This window comes from Echinops telfairi, unplaced genomic scaffold (assembly GCF_000313985.2).
Source record: "Echinops telfairi isolate 266 unplaced genomic scaffold, ASM31398v2 ScPeMD7_7469;HRSCAF=8507_0, whole genome shotgun sequence".
Taxonomy (NCBI): Eukaryota; Metazoa; Chordata; class Mammalia; order Afrosoricida; family Tenrecidae; genus Echinops; species Echinops telfairi.
In genome coordinates, this window is record NW_022111372.1 from 19,707,217 (window position 1) to 19,728,002 (window position 20,786).

Genomic DNA, 20,786 nt, shown 5'->3' on the forward strand with positions numbered 1-20,786 from the left:
TCCGGCGCCGAGCTATTGTGTTAAAAATTGTGTCCATTCACAATTTTTAACACAATAGCTCATTGGCATTATTTACACACTGGCAATTGATCTCGGTGTAATGATTGGATGCCATTCCAACAAAAGACTACGGAGAGCTTCTGAAATCTTATTAACATAACTGACTTCTCAAAGTCTTTGACAAACGGGGCTCAGGATATCCCTCACAGGCTTACCTATATGCTAATATATTCACACTTGCCATCTAAGTCAAGTATTCTGCAAAACGTCAACAACGTAATGTCAATACCATTCACATAATAAGCACAGTTTAAGAATGTGGCCTAAAAACATCTATTTGATGGTGAGGGTGAGAGAGCTAGAGAACTGGACATAAAAGGACACTCAGAAAGAATGCCATTACTATGCCCTCATTTGCATGTGCAATTTCCCTGCTGGATGCGTAACTTGTGTGTGTTGCGGGTGTGTGCATAGCTGAAGCTGTGCTCTCATCTGAAAAAGGGATTTATTACCCAGGAGGGCATTACCTTTTCAGTGCCTTCCTCTTTGAGGCTAATAATGTCCAGATCAAAATCCTTCCTCAAGCCGTCAGTTTTATTGAAGGTGATACGCCCAGTCAAGCCATCCCACCGAGCCTATGGGCAAAAGGAATGTGGCATTACTGTTTAACACTTATCATTTATAATCCTTAGACCATCAAAATTATAACACCTCAAATTCATCACAGTACCCAATTATTCGCTTTCCTCGTGCTGTTATAAACCTTCGCATTGGCTCAGTGACTCCGTAGCAGAACTCTTCACCATTTTATTAGCACTCATTTATTATGTCAGTCCTAACATCTTAACACCAGTCAAACCGATAACAGTGGCAATCTAAACAGGTGGTAGGGAACGAATTACTGTAAAACAGTCTGCCAATGGAATAAACAAAGCCTAAGAAATCATACTATCCTGCTTTCCAAGGTCAATTCAAATCCCTCAAAGTTCCGCCTAGTGGAAGTAACTCCCCCCTTTTTTCCTTTGAAAAGGATATAATCCAATGGCATATCACCAAACTTTCAGGGTGCTTGTGATTTGGGCTGCTCTGGTGGTTCAGTGGTGGAATTCTTGCCTCGTGTTGGGATACCTGGGTTCAATTCCCAGTCAACGAACCTCATTGCAGCCACTATCCATCTGTCAGTGGCAGCTTGCGTGTTGCTCTGATGCCAAACAGGTATCAGCAGAACTTCCAGACTGAGTAAGACTAAAAGGAAAGGGCTGGCAATCTACTTCCAAAAGAGCAGCCAATGAAAACCCCCTGGATCAAGACCATCTGAGTTGCAACCAATTCTGCAGATGGCACAGGGTCAGGCAGTGTTTCATTCAGTTAAGAGTGTGGGTAACTCTGCAAGTGCTAACAACAGAAATGTCATTGTGGGAGTATCTACGTGGAGTAAATGGGTAACAGACTCAGCTGCTAAGTGAAAGGTTGGAGGTTTGAGCTTACCCACAGGTGTCTTGGAAGCCAGTTCTATTCCCCCCACCCCACCAAAAAAAAGTCAGCCATTAAGGTCTCTAAGAAAGACAGTTCTATTGTGGTGCAAAGAGTTGCTATAAGTAGAAGTTTACTTGATGTCAACTGGTAGGACAATGTCATTTAGGCATTATATTATTTTTTTTGGTGGCTGCTCTAACAAATTAACAGAAACTTGGCAGTTCAAAAGATCAGAAATGTATTCTCTCTTAGTTCTGGAGGCCAGATGTCTTAAGCAAATTACTTAGCCTGCTTAACCTGACGTCCCTGGATGGTGCACTCAGCTAATAACCTAACAGTTGGCACTTCGAATCCAACCAGAATATCATAAAATAAAGACCCGGTGTTCTGGTTCTAAAAGATCTCAGCCTTGGAAAGCCTATGGAGCAGTTCTGCTTAGAGGGCAAAGGTGTGTTGTTTTTTTTAATTAAGTTTGTTTCTTAGTACACTTCAGTGCACGACGGCAGATTGCAGTGTTTGGTCGATGCCGGGTGGTTGTGAGTATTCAAAGGTCATTCACGTATTTTTTAACACATTGAACGTATTTACATTTATAATGACTACTATTATTTTGAAATTCTGTCTGTAGTTTTCCATTCTCAGCTTTGGAACCCTTGATTTTTATTAGCTCATGTCTCAAGACTGACACCTGTATTCTTTAGTAGTTACTATTGTGCTTCATTTTACAAATCCACATCACATTCACTGTCCCCAAATGGAATTTTCTTAGTGGTGTAATTTCCCCAGGACAGAAAGTACATAATGGCTTGTTCGCATCTACAAATCAATGTCAACATTTGACTTTGCTTTTAAGGTCCCTCAGAATTTTATCTAACCTATTTTTTAGGAAATTTCCCTCCCCTGCACCCTACGAAGGAGCCCTAGTGCTAACGTGGGTTAAGCACTGGGCTGCTAACCACAAGGTCAGTGGTGCAAACCCACCAGAGACTCCAAGGGAGAACGACAAGGCGGTTTCCTCCTGTAGAGATTTTCAGTCTCAGAAACTCTAGGAAGAACTCCCATTCTGTTCTACGGGGTCGCTATGAGCTCAAGGGGATGCTATGGCAAGAGGTTAGACACACGTTGCTAAATGTGCAAGCATAGAAAGGAAAATGGTCTTTGAGATCCTAGGATTCAGCCTCTAGAATTGATGGCTAAGGAAGACCATACAACCAAGCACTATCACCAGCTTTGAAAAAGGAACCTTCATTGTTTTATGACCGATTGTAGCACCTGTTGTTGTACCGAGTGAGCTAGCGCTACCATCAAGTCAAGACGCCCCGGGTGACGGGAATCCCAGGCTGCAAGTAGGGAGCTTCCCCTCGGGATTCGCAGGCAGACCTGCCGACATCATGGTCTCCTTTCCCTCCGCCCCGCATGGCGGTCCGACTTCTCGTGCATTTTCTTTTGTAAGCTACAGGCTGGCTTTGCAGAAGGAGACGTTAGATGGCGGTCCTGAAGCAAACTGCGCCATCCACGCTATGGCGCCTGCCTGACAGCTATGGACAATTTGCTTAAGGCTTTGTTTGGCTTAGTGGAAAGTTCGGCTGTGTTAGAAGTGTGAACTAAATCCGTTTCGGAGGTTCTTTGCGTGGATTTTTAGCCCTGGTATCGTAGTGATTACTCCTTGGCTGCTCACTACAACGTCAGCAGTTCAATACCACCAGTGGTTCCAAGGGAGACAGAGGAGACCTTCTACTCATGTAAAGGGCTGCAATCTCAGAAACCCACAGGGGTCCGACTACCCTGTTCTATCGGCTTATGAAATAGCATCAACATAATGGTGTGAGGATTTTTGTTTTTTTGCATGCTCCTCAAAATGTGCAGTCCCTAGCCTCCTCCCAATCCAATTAGAAGGAGGCAGGTTTCTTCCTTGAAGTTCCACAGGATTTCCAGAAAGCTCTTTCCTAAAGGCAGCGTTCCCTTTATGGGGTGTGGTGCCATGAGTCCATTCAGCATATTGTCTGGAGTTTATGGGCCTCTCTGGAAATGCACCGAACGTGTTACATTTGTCTCTCGATGTGACACGTCACTCATAACAGGTTTTCTTTTTTTAAAATCATTTATTGGGGGCTCATACAACTCTTATCAAAATCCATCCATCCATTGTGTCAAGTACATTTGTACATTTGTTGCCATCATCATTTTCAAAACATTTTCTTTCTATTGAGCCCTTGGTATCAGCTCCTCATCTATTCCCCCTCCCTCCTTCACCCTCCCTCCCCCACAAACCCTTGCTAATTTATAAATTATTATTATTTCATGTCTTACACTGTGTGATATCTCTCTTCACCCACTTTTCTGTTGTCCATCCCCCAGGGAGGGTGTTATATGTAGATCATTGTGTTTGGTTCCCCCTTCCTCCTCCACCTTCCCCTTCCCCTCCTGATATCACTACTCTTCTCACTATTGGTCCTGAGGGGTTTATCTGTCCTGGATTCCCTGTGTTTCCAGCTCTTATCTGTACCAATGTACATCCTCTGGTCTAGCCAGATTTGTAAGGTAGAATTGGGGTCGTGATAGTGGTGGGGAGGAAGCATTAAAGAACTAGAGGAAAGCTGTATGTGTCATCGGTGCTATCCTGCACCCTAGTCTCCTCCTTGAAACCCCTCTGTAAGGGGACGTTCAATTGCCTACAGATGGCTTTGGGTCTCTACTCTGCACTCACCCTCATTCACAATGATATGCTTTTTTGTTCTTTGATGCCTGATACCTGATCCCTTCAACACCTCTCAGTTACATTGCCCTTGATCAAGCCCTACCAGGCCTCCTCCACCCTCCTTGCCATCGATTTTGGATCACTTGTTGTTCCCTTGTCCCTGGGGTTGTTAACACCACTTCCTTTCCCCCGCCTCTCCCTCTCCCATGGCCCCTCAGGAACCATTGGTCTGGTTGTTTTCTCCTCCAGATTGTTTATCTCGCTTATCTTATCTAAATAGACTTGTAGAGATAATAAAAACCAGACAAAGCAAAACAAAGCCACAAAAGAAAACCAAACCAAACAACAACAACAACAACAACAAAAGAAAAGCCTGTGAATAGTTCAAGTTCTGTTTGTTGATCTTTACCAGTTTTTTCTGGTTGAATGTGACGGGGTGCCATGCCCTGGCCCCACAGTTGATTTTTGGTGTTCCCTGGGGCCCTGGTTGCTCTGTTCCCCTTGTTGTTCTGTTGCACACCCATAGTATGTCACCTTGGTGTGGTAAGGTCAGATCGGGCACAATTCCCGCTCTCTGTGTCCAGTGTTGTCCCCTGTAGCTCTTACAGGGTCTTAAAGCCCACTTTAGAAATGTAGTTTTCTTGGTGCTGTGTGGATCATGTCCCTTTGTTTGGATTTGGGGCCTTTGGCTTTATTCTTACACTTCGTGCTCCACTTCCTGGTGTCCAGAGTACTCAGTTCATTAACATCGATGCAGAATTCCCCTTCCTCTTGAGTCTTCTCCCTGCTCAGCCAGCTGAGCTGGCTCTAGCAGAATTTCCTTCCTGGCCACCAGTATATACCAAGATTCCGTGCCTGCGCTTCACTGAAAACAAGTGTCTTTTGACCTTCAAAGTCAAGTTTCCTTGACTGCCCCATTGACCCTATCTTCCCGCCTCAGACCATGGAGTTGCAGTTCTGGGTATGTTCCTTGCGTTTTCTTTTTTTCTCCTTTAACTCACTGTTGATGAGCCTTTGTTAATCACCAACTGCTTTATTGATTATGATAAATAGAAAATTGATTCCTTATCGATCTTATTCATCAATCCAAGAATTAGTCATTGTATATGTATCACAATCAATGTAGCCACTGGAGAATGATAAAGCTATCTACAGCCATCGAGATTTGTGGTCTTGGAAACCTTACACAGGTCCAAAAATCAGGGATATCTGTCTGTGTTGTCTATTGAAAGAGATTTATGTCAAGATATGGCTTATACAGTTGTAGAAATAGGTAAGTCCAGTCTGGTTCAATTCAGCTTCTCATGACTCCTGGAAACTGACAAACAGGTAACAGGATGATGAAGCTGAGACAGCAGGGCTCCAGGCTGGTGGAGGCAGAGGTCTGAAATAGGCAGAATGAACCCACTGTTGGTGGCGCCTGGTATCAGCATGTGATGCAAGATGAGATCAGGAAACCATAGGCACTGTCCATCTCTGGCAGAAGGCAAAGGGCCAAAGAGAATGGATTCAACTCTGCTCAGCCTCTTCCTTTAATTAGCCTTTAACACAGCGGTTCTCAACCTTTCCAATGCCACGACCCTTTCATACAGTTCCTTATGTTGTGGTGACCCCCCAACCATAAAATTATTTTCGTTGTTACTTCATAACTGTAATTTTGCTACTGTTATGAATCGGGTGACCCTTGTGAAAGGGTTGTTTGACCCCCAAAGGGGTCACAACTCACAGGTTGAGAACCACTGCATGTAACAAAAGGCTTATTACACCAAGGAGGTGACATCAGGCTTTAACCTAACTGATAGGTTGAACTCTGCCTCTGTCCTTGCCCTTGAGTGTCCAGTTGAAATACTCCCTGACTGCCACAGTTGCTAGAGTCAGAATTAACTCATTGGCAGTGGCTGTGTTTTGGATTAAATGGTGTTTATTATGCTAATTTTAATATCTGAGAAGTGGTTAGCCCTTAACTTTGGACTCTTGAGCTTCAGCTGATAATGACCTTGCACATGACTATCTACGTTTCCAGTTGGGAGTCCTTAGGTACACAAAAGATTAAGTGCTTGCCTATTGGCTGAAAGGCTGGTTATTCAAATCTACCCAGAGGTGCCTCAGAAGAAAATTTCTGAAAAGTCATAGCCTTCCACTCCCATGGGGTTGCCTTAAGTCAGATTCAACTACACAGTAACTAACAGCATGCTTTCACACACTTATTACTGTGGCCAACTGTAAGAATCACATCAGTTTAATCATTGAGAATCTCCAATGATGTCCTTTGACTAAAAGACATAATTGTCAACTTTTGACTTCAATTAGCTGAAACTATGTTTTCATGATTTTTCCCCTAAGGGAACTTAAATACATAAAAGAACACGAATTATCCTTTCCTAAGACTTTCTCCTGATACAGCGTGTTCTCTTTAGCCAAGGGGAATAATTTTTTTTCTTACTGAAATGTAGAGATCTCTTGTTTGAGAGCAGAAAAGTATATTTGTTTATTAGATGTAATCTTTCAAGATAATTGCTTCCAGCATTTTCCCCTTTAATTGTTAGAAACTATGTTTCCTTGTATGAGTATTGCAAATAGATTTATTGCAAAATATCAAATATATTTATTGCAATATATCAAAAAGGGAAATAAATAGATTTTAAGTGGCTAGTGTGTGCATCATACAACTTATAAAAACTTGAAAATAAAGGCAAAAAAAAATCAAAAGACTTTATAGTTTTCCTTTGCCCCAGTGGACCGTAGTTTAATAGACTTAGCCCAGGTAGTTTGATTCTCTGGGGAAATGTCTCTTCATCTTTCAGTTTCCTATTGGTTATGATCCTGACTCGGATACTACATGTTGATGTGTATACTTCCTGTTTGGAAGGGAGTCCCTGATTTGTGAAAAGACTTAGTGTGTTGCCTGCTAATCAAAAGGTTGATAGTGTGAGCTCACCTCAAAGTACCTTGGGAAAAACTCCGGACAATTTACCTCTAACAGTTGAGCCACTGGCCGCTGTTGTGCAGAGCACAGTTCTTCTCTGACATACAGGGTGAGCTGAGAGTCAGGGTTACCATCAGTCGAGATGACTTGAAGGCAGCGTGTTGGGTTTGCTAACTGGTAGAGATGCAAAGGATTTCTTTGTAAGGAAAAAAAAACTAATCCCAAAGGTGATGTTTCATGGCCCCGTAGGCTGCTAGCCTGCTGCACTTTTCTTGGTAGCCTCTGGAACCACAATTCCCACTGCTTTCCTTTGCACAAGCTTTGAGGTCTACTGAGTCGCTCACAGTGAGATACAACTTTGACACATGCTCATTTTGTATTTCTATTAGAGTCACAGTTATAACGGATCTAAAGTTTTACTTGGTTTGGAATTTGTCCTACCAGGATGTCAAGTAGATTCACCTGCCAATGTCAACTTTTGGACCATTTAGACTTTTTTTTTTCAACCCCATCCTCCCTTACCTGCTTGGGGGGAAAAGTCTGGTCTATTCCAACTCATAGTGACCCTAAAGGGCTTTGTAGAACTGGCCCCATAGTTTTCTGAGACTGTAACTCTTTAGAGAAAAGAAAGTTCAATCTTTTTCCCCCAAAGAGTGGCTAGTGGTTTCAAACTGCTGACCTTGTGATGAGCAGCCTGAAATGGTACCCACTATGCCCGCAGAACTCAAAATCACTGCCATCAAGTCAATGCCGACTCCTAGCTAGTCTATTGGACAGGGTAGAACTACTCCTATGAGGTTCTGAGGCAGTAACTGTTTACAGCAGTAGAAAGTCCTGTCTTTTCCCCCTTGTAGGGGCTGGTGGTTTCAAACTGCCAACCTTGTCTATCAAACCCCAATGCATAACCACTCTGCCACCAGGGTTCCTTAACAATTTCAAGTAGTAATAGAATTTACCATGGCCGACTCTGTTTGTTTTTCGTTTGCAGTAAAAAATTTTTTTTCCCCTTCTGATTCTGTTTTTTTTCAATTCTGTTATTCTGAAAGCACAGCTTGGACCTTTTTCTTACACAAGATCGAATCTAAGGGATCTATGTCTTGCATCAGACTCTGGAGCCCCTCCACTGCACAGCTAAGAGAGTACATTGGGTCTCAGAAGATCCTGGGTTGGTCCTCAGCCAAGTTTAAGGACTAGTGGGCTTTTCTGTGCTAGTCTAGTCTCAAATCTGTAGTCAAGAGAACCCTCTGTATGTGTGAATCTGATTTGTTTGTGGGAAATGAATTCTTCCCTACTGGTGACCGCAATGGGAGAAGGATGACGTTTTCCACTCCCATAAAGAGTTCTAGTCTCAGAAACCCACAGGGGCAGTTCCACCCTGCTCGATAGTGTCACCAGGACTCAGCCCTGACTGGAAGGCAGTGTGAGTTGATGCCACTCTTAGTTTATGCTTCGATACTTGAGAAAATATGTTTTACTTTATTGTGTGAGTTCGAAATATCTCCAGAAGGCATTAATAAATTAGCCCATAAATCTTAACAAGTAAAAGAAGCTCTGTTTTTATTGGTTAACAGATTTGGTTGCTTATATAACTAATATACCAATCGTTCCAATAAAATAAAAGAAATTTTAATACCATTTATAGCAGTCTTAAAAAAAAAAAAACCTATAGCAACTGCTAGCTCAAAGTAACCTTCAGGTAAAATTCAATTTCAGGTAATATCCTTGGGCATATCTAATTATTTTGAATTTTCTTTTAAATTTAGCTAAAATAATATTTAATTTGTTGTCAGAGTTTAAATTGTGTTTTAAAAAAATACGTTGAAGTTCAAACCTCTGCACCTCTTAATGTGACTTTGTTTGGAAAAGAGTCTTTGAAGAGGTTACTAGTTAACAGGAGGTCAGACTGGAATAGAGTGGATCTGACCCCATCAGCGTTCTTGTCCTTATAAAAGAGGGTAACCAGTGAAGATACAGACACAGCGAGAAGACAGCCATGTGAAGATGCATCCACCAGCCAATGAAGGCCAAGACTTATCTTTGGAAAGCTCCCTCCCAGAGAGAATATCTGCTGCTAACCCCCAAATTCAGACGCATGGCCTCCAGAACCAGGAGACAGGCATCTCTGTTTCTTAGTCTCCCATCCAGGAGGATGTTGTTACAATAGTCTTAACCAATTAATGAATAGTGCCTCTCAATTTTATCAGTGTAAATTATAACGTGTATACATTTCTAAGAGTATGTATCTCTTTTTTTTCCTGACAAAGAGGCTAGATCATCTGATTTTCCTGAATTTAGAATGGCATTGCCACAACATGTTAGGAATAAGGAAACATTAAATGATCTGTGTAATTAAGTTGAATTAGAATTCTGACATAAGTTTTTTGATTGCTAATGTATTAATTTAATCCTTTTTTCAAGTTTCCTAGTTATAAGTCAGACCCTGAACTAGCCCTGAATTGAGCTAATTAATGGGCATTTTCTAAGTAAGTGCTAATGCTGACATGTTGGTCACCAGATATTTGAGATACTCTTTCTGTATCTATTTCATGAATTTAAGATTTCAGAAAAGCTCTACCTGACTGGACATGCTGACCTTTGTCAGGCTGATGAAGATGATCAGAAGATCCATGCAGGCCTGGAGAGCTGTGGAAGGAGATCTGGTGCTGAGGGCGGGTAAGGGTTAGATTGCTGACTGCAGGGTTAGCGGTTCAACCTGCCCACTTATCTTCAGGAGAAAGACAAGGCAGCAGCTTCCATAAAATGTTACAGCCTCTGAAACACTATATGGGGTTTCTATGAGTTCGAATCAACTCATGGGCAGTGGGTGGGAGAGAGTTTTATTATGCATGTTCAGGTTTGTAAGTTATTGAGATATGCACATTTTGATCAAGAGGACAAGAAAATACAGTTCTAACTATGGGGAAGTATAGTGAAATATGTATTGCATAGAAGTTTAATGGAGAATAATATCTGAACATGATGAGTATGAATAAAAGATAAGATATATTTAAAATTTGGTAGGTTGAAGAGTTGTGATGGGTTTATAAATAAGAGTTACATGTATTTTTGCATACAGCATGCTGACATGGATAAGGTACACACTCACATAGCACTTATAGTACACTTATAATTAGGAAAAATAACACATGGAGTTGTGTCATTTGCAAAAATCATGTAAAATGCACATTATTTGCATAAAGTATGATATTTAAAATTTTGTGAACCTTTTTCTTCCAAATGCTACATCAATGTAAAAGCAGAGTTTTATTTTTTCCTTATAACAATTGATCTAATTAATCTGCTTTAATCATTTTTCAGTCCTTGCATCAGCAAGAGGCTTCTGTTGTCCTCTAGTGCTTGAAAAGGCTATAACTGACAGGGAGAAATGGGGCCTTTGCAGCGAATGGCCGGCTTAAGGCTTCTTGGACAGGCTGTGCCAGAGACACTTATAGAAGAGTCGGTGGCATATGCTGGCGCGGTTAACTTCGCTTAGTCCACTATGGCTGTCTCAGAGGATCGAAACAGGCTTTCCAGGGCTTTTGCAATAGAACCAGAAGCCATAGGCAATTGAATGCAAAGTGGTGAGCCAACATTCAGTGATCCAAGATATAAGTTAATATGAAGTAAACAGCTGAAGGAAATCTAATTTTGATTACTTGGTTTTCAATATTACTGATATTTTATTAAAGTTATTTTAGGACAAAAGGAAATAAAGAGATCTTTTCTCTTCTGAGTCTCTTTCAATTTAGTAGCCTATGAAGGACATACTCTTATTCTCTCTGATCCCCTAGAATTGAGGAATTAGTCACTCATTTTTATAGCACAGTAGTTATTTACATGCAATTAGTAATAACTTGTCCTTTGTACCGAACACTCGTTGACCCGGAGTTGATTCTGACTCCTCGTGGCCTGGTAGGCAGAGGAGGACTGCCCATGTGAGCTTTCAAGATAGTAACTCTTTATAGGACCACAAAGTGTTGGACAAATTGCTTGTAGAACTATGGTCATACCAAGTATGGTGATTAATTTTATTGATTAATGGGGCCAGTCAATGGTGCCCACTTGTTTAGTGAAACACAAATCTAATTATTATTATAAAGTATGTGCATAAGACCCCACCATGGCATGCCAAACCTTGAGGACAACGTAACCACGTGAAGTAACGCATGAAAAGAGTGGGCTACAGGGCCGGCCCCAATCAGAGCCAAACTGACCCCTCCCTGGAAGTATGTGCGACAGAGGAAAACAGTAAACCTACACGCTGGGGAGAGGGGCCAGCATATCATATCCACATGGAAGCAAACCAAGCAGGAAAAAGAGAGGGGGGCCGTCTAGATCCCCCTATCGGCACACCAAGCCTGGAGGATGACTTCGCTGCATGGAGCTGCTAAGGCACAGAAAGGACTGTACAGCTGACAACAGCTCAACACACGATACCCCCTCACTGGAGCAAACCATGACAACAGGACAATACTGGGGACACCCAGCGGAGTTAGTCCTGTCTGAAACCCCACCACAGTGGGCCGAATCAAGAAGGGAACTGCCCAGATTAGCAATGGGAGCAAAGCCAAACCACAAAGCTCTGGAACATCCCCCAAAGAGACTTCAGGCTAGGAGTTCCTGGAATTCCTCCAGGACCAGTGGGGAGATACTCATAAAGATCAGCAGACAGACCTGGAATTATATATGCTTCCTCCCCATTGTTAGTTATTATTATCTCCCCACCCCCTCTTTTTATTCAATCTTTTTTTTTTTCATTTTGTTTGGTGTCTGTTATTGTTGGTTTGCCCACTGATATAAGCTAGGCTGGGAAGCAAGCTCATGGAGAAGGCAATGGGACTGACAGTTCTGGAGGGACTTGTGGGGAGAAGTGGCAAGGGAAGGGAGCAGTGAGCAACAACCATAGACAGGGGAACAACTAGGGAATAAAAATCAACAGTGAGGAGGACATAGAGATCCTGTGGGTGTTGGAGCAACAGCAGTCTAGCTGAGAGGAATTACTAAGAAGCAGCAGAAGGGTGAGCATGATGGTGGGAGAGGAGGAAGGTAAAAGGAAACAGGAAAGATCTAGGAAGCAAAGCTATGGATAGAAGTATGAGCATAGGTGTATACATATGTAAATACATTAATTCATAAAAATAGAGATATTGGCCTATGTACATATATTTATATGTCAATACACTTAGGTAGTGGATGGACTTTGGAACTCTGCTCATGCCCTCCCTCAATGCAAGAACACTTTGTTCTAACAACCAGGCATTCTGTGATGCTCAGCCTCCTTTCATGATCATTGAAGACAAAATGGGTGCATGAACAAATGTGGTGAAGAAAGTGGATATTACCCAGATATCAAAAGATATAGCATCTGGGGTCTTAAAGATTTGAAGTTAAACAAACAGCCATCCAGCAGAGAAGGAACAAGCCCACAGGGAAGAAGCACATAAGCCTGTGAGATCATGAGTTATTGACAGGATCAGGTAACAGGCCTCAGAAGACCCCCACCCTCCAAAAAATGAAAACACAAACAAAAGAACCATATTGTTGAAAATGAGGGGGTTCCGAGCAGAGACCCCAAATCCACCTGTAGACAATGGGACAACCCCTCACAGAAGGGTCACAAGGAAGGATGAGTCAACCAGCATGCAGTGTAGCACTGATGAAGCACACAATATTCTTCTGGTTCCTTGAGGCTTCCTCGTCCCCCGCTATCATGACCCCAATCCTGCCTTTCACTGTGGCCTAGACTGGAGCATGTGCACAGGTACAGATAAGGGATAAGTGCTCACGATACACGGAATCCAGGAACAGGAACGGAAGTAGTAGTGATACCAGGAGGGTAGGGGAAAGATGGGGAGAGGAGGGGAGGAAGAGGTAATACTAATGATGGACACATAACTGCAACCCCCCTCCAAGGGAGACGAGCAACACAAATTGTGGGGAAGGGAGACAACAGTCGGTATTAAGATATGAAAATAATAATAATTTATAATTTATCCAGGGGTCATGGGGGTGGGGTGGGGAGGGAGGGATAAAAGAGGAGCTGATACCAAGGGGGCAATAGAAAGTAAATGTTTAGAAAATGATGATGGCAACATATGTACAAAAATGCTTGTACAATTGAATATGGATTGCCATAAGAGCTGTAAGAACCCCCCAATAAAATGATCTTTTAATTTAAAACATGCACATATATTAATATGGGCAAGTCTTCATCAATTGGATTATAGGAAGGGTTAAAGAACAAAAAGAGAGTTTCCCAGGAATGTATTCTGACCCCAAGCTATCAAGAGATACTTTGCCAGAATAGTTTACTCTTCCCTCTTCTCATCATTTGATTTTCCAGCCTGAACTCACCCCAATCATACGGATATGAAGGGGTCGCCAGGTGAACTACCGAGCGTGGACCTTCCAGTTACCTAACTGCATGAGGTGAATCTTTCTTCTTTTCCCCATATCTATGTTTCTTTGGTTGTGTTCCTCTAAGGAACTCTAAGATGCCAGGATTCCATATTTGAGAATAAATCTCACTTAAATAGGTGTGGCAAATCCAGATTAAAAGCAAGTGTTGTATTTCATATGTGGAATCAAAATCCCCAAAGCCTTCTTAAGCAGTTGGTTTGTTACTTGTTCTATAGTTTCCAGGGTTCTAAGCTATCAAGGGTCAAGGACAGTTATGTCCTGGCAGCCCAGGCAATCTGCCAGATGTCAGGACTCTCAAAGAGAAATTACCAAACTATATATGCACTATGGGAATGAATTTCTTGGATTTCATTTCTTGCCTTTGTGTTGTAGGCTGATTCATGCCTTCCACCCCCAGAGAATGCCCTCATCCTAATGTTCTACCTGGACACTCAAAATGCTAGCCTGGTGTCTATCAAAGAATGCAGGATCTTTTGGGCCAGGGTAGAGGGAGATGGAAACACTGCCTCAACATGCATATAGCGAGGCAAGGATAGACCAAGAAACAATAGCTTCACGTTCTGGTATTTTTATTTAATAAAATTTCTATGGTTTTGTAAGTATTAAAAAAGGATTATGCAAACACAATCAAGTTAGAAATCTTAAATGTCAAGATAATCCTAGATTATCTATGTGGGTCCAATATAATCAAAGGATCATTTTAAGAGCAACATAGAAGGAGCCAGAGAGGGGGAAAAAGTCAACTTTTTTTTTTTTTTCCAATGACAAAAGCAGAGGGAGCGGTAAAAGCCCTGCTGCTGATTGTGGAAGAGGTCAACAGCCAAGGAGTACAAGTAGTAGCCCGATGCAACTAGTACAGGCAGGGGATGGATTCTCCCTCAGTTTCCAGAAGGAAACGGTTCTGCCAACACCTAGACTTTCTCACAGTGAGACCATGTATCAGACTTTTGGTCCCCAGCTCTGTAAGTGAATAAATTTGTTTTAAGCCACCAAGTTTTTGTTGATTTGTTTCAGGAGCAATTGGAAACTAAGAAACAAAAGCCAATAGCAATTAAACAATAACAACAACCATTTCTGGAAAGAGACGAGCTTTTGGAAATGCAATCTGAGACCCCTTTTTAAAGTTTCATTGAGCAGTTAATTCAAACTGTAGCTCTAGATTTGCTGACTCTCTTTAAAGAGGCTTATGTGGTTAATTAATACCTCTTCATGCGCCCAGGTAAATTAATGAGGTCCAGACTTTTCCTGATATGAATAATTTTTAAAGATTATTTACGGTACAATAAAAAATCTCTGAAACTTGCAACTAAAGCACAAGAATGGCTGCACATCCTTTCCAGGCCTGGTGGGGTCATTATCTAATCAGCCACCCAAGGGAGCTTCGTTCTCTATGACCTTTCAGTTTTACTATTTTCTGTTGCTTAGGATCAAGACCATCAAATTATATGTTAATTTTGTAGAATTTTGTCCCATAGATATGCAAATTATCCCTCTCTGTCCTGCTTTCTTAGTATTTCCACTATGGCAGAAACACTTCCTTTAGGTAACTTTAAACAAACCAAAATTCATTTCTCACAGTTCAGAAAACTAGAAATCTGTCAGGACACTGGTTCTAGGAGAGGGCTCTCTCTCTGTCAGCTCTCGCACTTCCTGCGATTGAGCCAGTGCCTACTCATAGCAACCCCTAGAGGGCAGGGCAGAGCAGAGCAGCCCCTGTGGGTTCCTCAGAGGACACTTTAGTGTGTAGAAAGCCTCATCTTTCTCCTGAGGAGCAGCTGGTGAATTTGAACTGCTGACCTTGTAGTTAGCAACCCCATGCATAATCTCTGTGCTGCCAGGGCTCCTCTCTTAGCTGTGGAGGGCAAGAACCTGTCTCATAGCGCATTCCTTAGTTCCTTGGTTTTATTTACATGTCCTGGTATCTATCTTGCCCTATTTGTACTTCTTTGTCCCTGTGTCTACGCTACTCACCATAACCCTCACATGTGATTAGTTTTAGGACCCGCTCTAGATGGATATGCCCTCATTAACATAACACAGAAAACCCTATTTCCAAATAAGATAGCATCCACAGATCTAGGGGTCAGAATGCCAACACATTTTTGGAGGGACACGATTCAATCTATAAAAATCTGATACAAAAGATAGCACAATGGTGAAACAGGGTGAGGGGACAAAGGTGAGATTTTCACAGAGCATACACAGCCCAAGACAACATTTCATCTTCCAAAATAACCTCACTGCTCTGCAGTCGATTCCAACTCAGGGTGTCCCCAGAGAACAGAGTGGAACTGCCCCTGTGTATTTCGGATACCATAAATCTTTACCAGAGTAGAAGGCTGCATCTGTCTCCCACTGAGCACCTCATGGTTTGGAACTACTGAGCTCTGGGCTCACAGCTCAAAGCTAACCCACTATATCACCAGGGCTCGGTCCTAGGGACTATATTTCTCAGAACCTTTGCTATCTCAAATGGAGGTTTTCCAGAATCTTGTATGTGTCTGTGGTAGTTACATAATCTGGTGTCAATTTGAGGATTAAGAGTGTAGGGGTGGAGTCTAGCTTGTCAATCCAGAGATAGCTAATGAGACCTCTGTGTGGGCCTGGCCTTCTCCTAAGAATTCTGGACAATAATTCTGGAAAAAATGCTGTATTTTCCTCCTTGGAGGCAGGAGACACACTCTCTCTCTGCTCACCCCCTTGGAGATGCTGCAGCTGATAAGACACATGGAACTACCCTAGTGCCCTGAGCTGGAGAAGCCACATGGACCTACCCTGATGCAACCAGACCTCTGAAGACAGGGAAGCCACATAAAGACCCCTGCCAGTGCTGAGATACTTAAAACACCACTGGACCCAAAGACTTTCTACCTAGTGGCCTGTGATCATCCTGCATTTGGCATCATTGCATGTGCTTTGCGAGTCTGAAGAGGACTTTATAGATTGGTATCGGGTACATGGGCTAATATCAGACTTAGGGATTGGACTGGACTGGATTGGGATGCTTTCTTAATGTATAATTACCATTTATATAAAATACTCTAGGGGAAGGTAGGGGGAGAAAGGGGAACAGATCACAATGATCTATCTATAACCTCCTCCCAGGGGGATGGACAACAGAAAAGTGGGTGAAGGGAGACATCAGTCAGTATAAGACATGAAAAATTAATAATAATTTATAAATTATTAAGGGTTCATGAGGGAGGGAGGGTATGGGAGGGACAGAGGGGATGAGAAGCTGATACCAAGGACTCAAGGAGAAAGCAAATGTTTTGAGAATGATGATGGCAACAAATGTACAATTGTGCTTGACATAATGGATGGATGCATAGATTTTGATAAGAGTTGTATGAGCCCCCAATAAAATGATTTAAAACAAAACAAACTCTCTCTTATACACATGAGTTTCTGTGGATTTGTTTTTCTAGTGTACTTGGGCTAACATGGTATGTAAACCTTTTAAACAGTTCACTGTGCACACTGGGGACAAGAAAATCGGAGTCTGGTAAGGTTGTCTTCCTCCTTGTTGGTAGGTCCCACCAAGTCAGTTCCCACAGACGGCGATCGTATGCACAACAGAATGAAACACTGATCGGTCTTGTGCCAGCTTCACAATTGTTCCTATATTTGAGCCCATGGTTGTAGTCACCGTGTAAGACAAGAACCTAATTCTGGTAGCAATGGTACTGGTTCCATTGCCTTATAATAAACTAAACTCCATCGTACAATGAAATGAAAATCAATCCATGTTGTTTCTAACGCAGCAGAAGTCCCTCTCGCTTTTGGGGTGGACTCTGTCATCGTGGTTCCTAAGTCTCCTTCGAAGTGGTGTTCCCCGCTCTGCTGGTTTGCTCCCTGAGGAGGGAAGTGGGCTTTGGCATGTGTGGTGTTTATGTTTGCAGGAGCTTTCTGTTTGTAACTTTATTTTCAAAAACCTTGATATTGGCAAATGCTTGGTGGTCTGCATATGTTGTCTCAGTAGCAGATGAGTTTGTGTGATTGCTGTCTTCAGTGTATCCAGAAGGAGAGAGGTCCCATAGTGAATGAATTGCAGCAGAAGATTTGGAATCTGATCTTTTTGCTTCACCACCCTCTATTTCCATGGGTAAGGCACTAGAAGGAGGACACGAGGCAGGCAGGGTACAGTCTCCTACTTGAAACCTACGTTTGGAATTTACATGGATTTTGAGGAGAGGCCATTCTTAAGTCACACAAAAAAGTTCATGAAAAAAATTTAAAATCAACACTAAAATGTGGCATTCCACTTATCTAAGTGGCCAGCTTGAAGCCTGTGTGGCCCCAGTGACTCCCCGTGGATCTGCTTGGCTCAATTAGGAAGACAAAAGCTCTGGCTCTGACTTCAAGCCTCCCATTTCTCAGTTGCTCTGCTTCATCTAGCACAAAGCAGCCAGCCCTGAAAATCAATATCCCGGAGCTGGAAAGTGCTGACAGCAGTGAGTAGAAACAAAAGAAGCCGTCAACCAGTTTTTATGCAGTTGCTTGTCTGAGGAGTCCTGGGGCCACCGGGGTACACCCCCTATTCTAATCACAGGAGTCCTGGCAGTGGGATGAAGGTGAGGCCGCTTGTCCCTTAAAGGTTTACAGCTTCAGAAACCCACAGAGGCAATCGAAATTCTCATTACAGGACCAGAACCCGGTGGTGTTCTCTTGTTCATACAGTTGCTGTGAATCAGAGCCAACTAGATGGCACCTAACATCGACAATATTCTACTCTAATCACGAAGGAGGAGCCCTTGTGTCTTAGTGGTTATGTGTTGGGTTGCCAACCATAAGGTCAGCGGTTCTAAACCACCAGCTGCTCTGTGGGAGAAAAAACAAGGCTTTCTACCCCAGTTAAGAGCTGTAGTCTCAGAATCCACAGCAGCAATTCTCCCCTGTTTTACAGGCTCTCTAGGAGTTGGAATCGATTGGGCAGCAGCGAGTTTGGATTTTCAGATTTTAACCACAAAGGAGGCCTGGTGGAGGAGTGGGTTAACGATACTGGCACTTTAACCTATCAGCTTCTCATTCTACTCTGCTGAGTCAGAATTTGATAGCAGTAAGTTCGACTTTTTTGGTTCTCTTAATTGCAAGGAGTCGATGCACAGGAGCAGGAGACGCTTGGAGCAGAATGGTTGGGGGTTTTAACTGATCTGGTGTTCCAAGGAAGAAAGAGGTGACTATCTGTTTTCATGCAAATCACAGCCTTGGACATCATATGGGGCAATTCTATGCTGTCGTGTCGTGTCAGTATGGGTCAGAATAGGCTCCATGACAATGAGTTTGTTTTTGATGATCCAATTGGCATCAGGGTTCTGACCCAGGGGAGTGTCTTGAAAGTGTCTGAACTCCTGGTTTTTGATAGAGCTAGAATGCCTCTCATTTTCCATTAGCGCTGCCTCACCATGCTGCTCTCGGACCGCTGGGTTGAATGGGTCCCAGGAAGGTTATATGTTCTAGGAATTCCGATTTGAACTATACTTACACTTTGAATTTCTAGCATTCCATAGTAGAGATGTTCACTGACTAACATTTTAATTCTCAGACTATGGATCATCTCGAGCCTGTCATACTACTTCCCTCACTGTGCCGCCTGGCTTTCGGGGATCCTGAGATTAATTTTCCTTCAATACATTGTCTAATTTTCCAGCAAGACAAAAATATCTCCTTTTCGGTTGTCCTGAATGAAATATCAACAATACCTTGACTTTTAAAAATATCTTGACTTTTATCACATATGCCACATGGTTGAGTTTGACAATCAATGATGTAGTTCAGGAAATTGCATAGAAAGTATAAGCTTTCCAGATTAAAAAAAACAAACAAGAGGATTTAATAAAACAGCAAAGCGAAATGCTTCTATAAGCCTACTCCCTCCCACTCCCCAAGGAAGAATTCACATGGCTTTAAAAAATTACTGAATAGTTCATTGTTTTTCACATAGCATGCAGGAACAAATTTTAAACCTGGTATTGTAAAAAAGATGTTTCAATGTTACATAAAACCAGTCACCAAGTTAATTTTAACTCATATCAACCCTATAGGGTAGGGTAGAAATACTCTCTGGCTATAAATCTTTATGGGAGCAGACTGCTTCATCTGTCTCCCAAGGAGTGGCTACTGGGTTCGAACACCCAACCTTTGCGTTAGCGGCCAATACTTAACCTAATGTGCCACCAGTCCTTCTTAATTTGGATTTAATGGAATTTAATTTTCACTGTTACAAGGTTTTAACTTCCGAGTATGCCACATTAAAAAGTATGTCATTGGAAAGAAGCTCTAGTGGCATACACACTGAGTGGCTATCCACAAGGTCAGTGTTTCAAATCCACTAGATGTTCCATGGGAGAAAGATGAAGCTTTCTACACCTCTAAAAATATGCAGTCTCAGAAACCTAAAAGAATAGTTCTAGTCTGATCTATAGGGTTGCTATGAGTCAGAATTGATGCAATATCAATGAGTTGAGATCTCTTTGGAATCAAAATTGTGGATTTGAATTTCATCTCTCTTTTGGTTTAGCTGGGTGACTCTGAGCAAGTTATTTACCATACTGAAGCCCCTGAAGCCCATTTTGCAAAAATTAAATTTGCTTTTACATAGTTATAAGGAGCCCTGGTGGCTCTGTGGGTTAAGTCTTGGCTGCTAACCACAAGATTGGTGGTTTAAACCCACCAGGTGCTCCAATGGTGAAAGATGAGGCTGGCTGCTCCCTTAAAGATTTACAGCCTCAGAAACCCTGCATAGGTTACTATGAGTAGGAGTCAATCCAATGCCAGTGCATTGGATGGGTGGGTGGGGTTTCATTATAAATGTTGCAAAGATTAAAAGAGATAATGCTTCAAAGCATCTAAAAGAGTACTACCAGAATGGAAGTCCAATTAAAAAAAATTGTTTCTTATTAACTAGACCTAGTAAATAAATACTTCCTAAATCTTCTCACCGTTACCCGATTATTCATAGAAGGTTTTGTGATGAACATTGCTCTATCTCAAAAGCTTCCTTTACACGGTTCCTCAGTGAGTACTGCCACTTCAATTTCACCAATGCAGCTGTCGTGATTTAATAGACAGGGCATTATTGGGACACCTGCTTGAGGTGGGAGTCAGGGATCTACATTCCTTTATTTTCTTTTAAACTGGGACTCTTATTAGTTCTACTTGCCACTGCATTCGTGAAGACTTCAACAAAGAGAGAAGGCCATTAGCTTGTAACCATGACAGACCCTCCAAAAAACCCAAACCAAACTCTTTGCCTTCGAGTTGATG

The 20,786-nt window shown here is 42.2% G+C and overlaps 1 protein-coding gene across 6 annotated transcripts in view; it reads right to left on the reverse strand.

Moving 5' to 3' along the window:
* The window catches only part of GRIK1 (glutamate ionotropic receptor kainate type subunit 1), a 590,068-nt gene that overhangs the window by 73,157 nt on the left and 496,125 nt on the right, over nt 1-20,786 (reverse strand). For all 6 annotated transcript variants that reach the window (XM_004713100.3, XM_004713098.3, XM_045284535.1 and 3 more), the window contains exon 8: nt 528-635. In XM_004713100.3, coding sequence (XP_004713157.1) covers nt 528-635 — 108 coding nt within the window. The remainder of the gene's footprint in view (nt 1-527; nt 636-20,786) is intronic.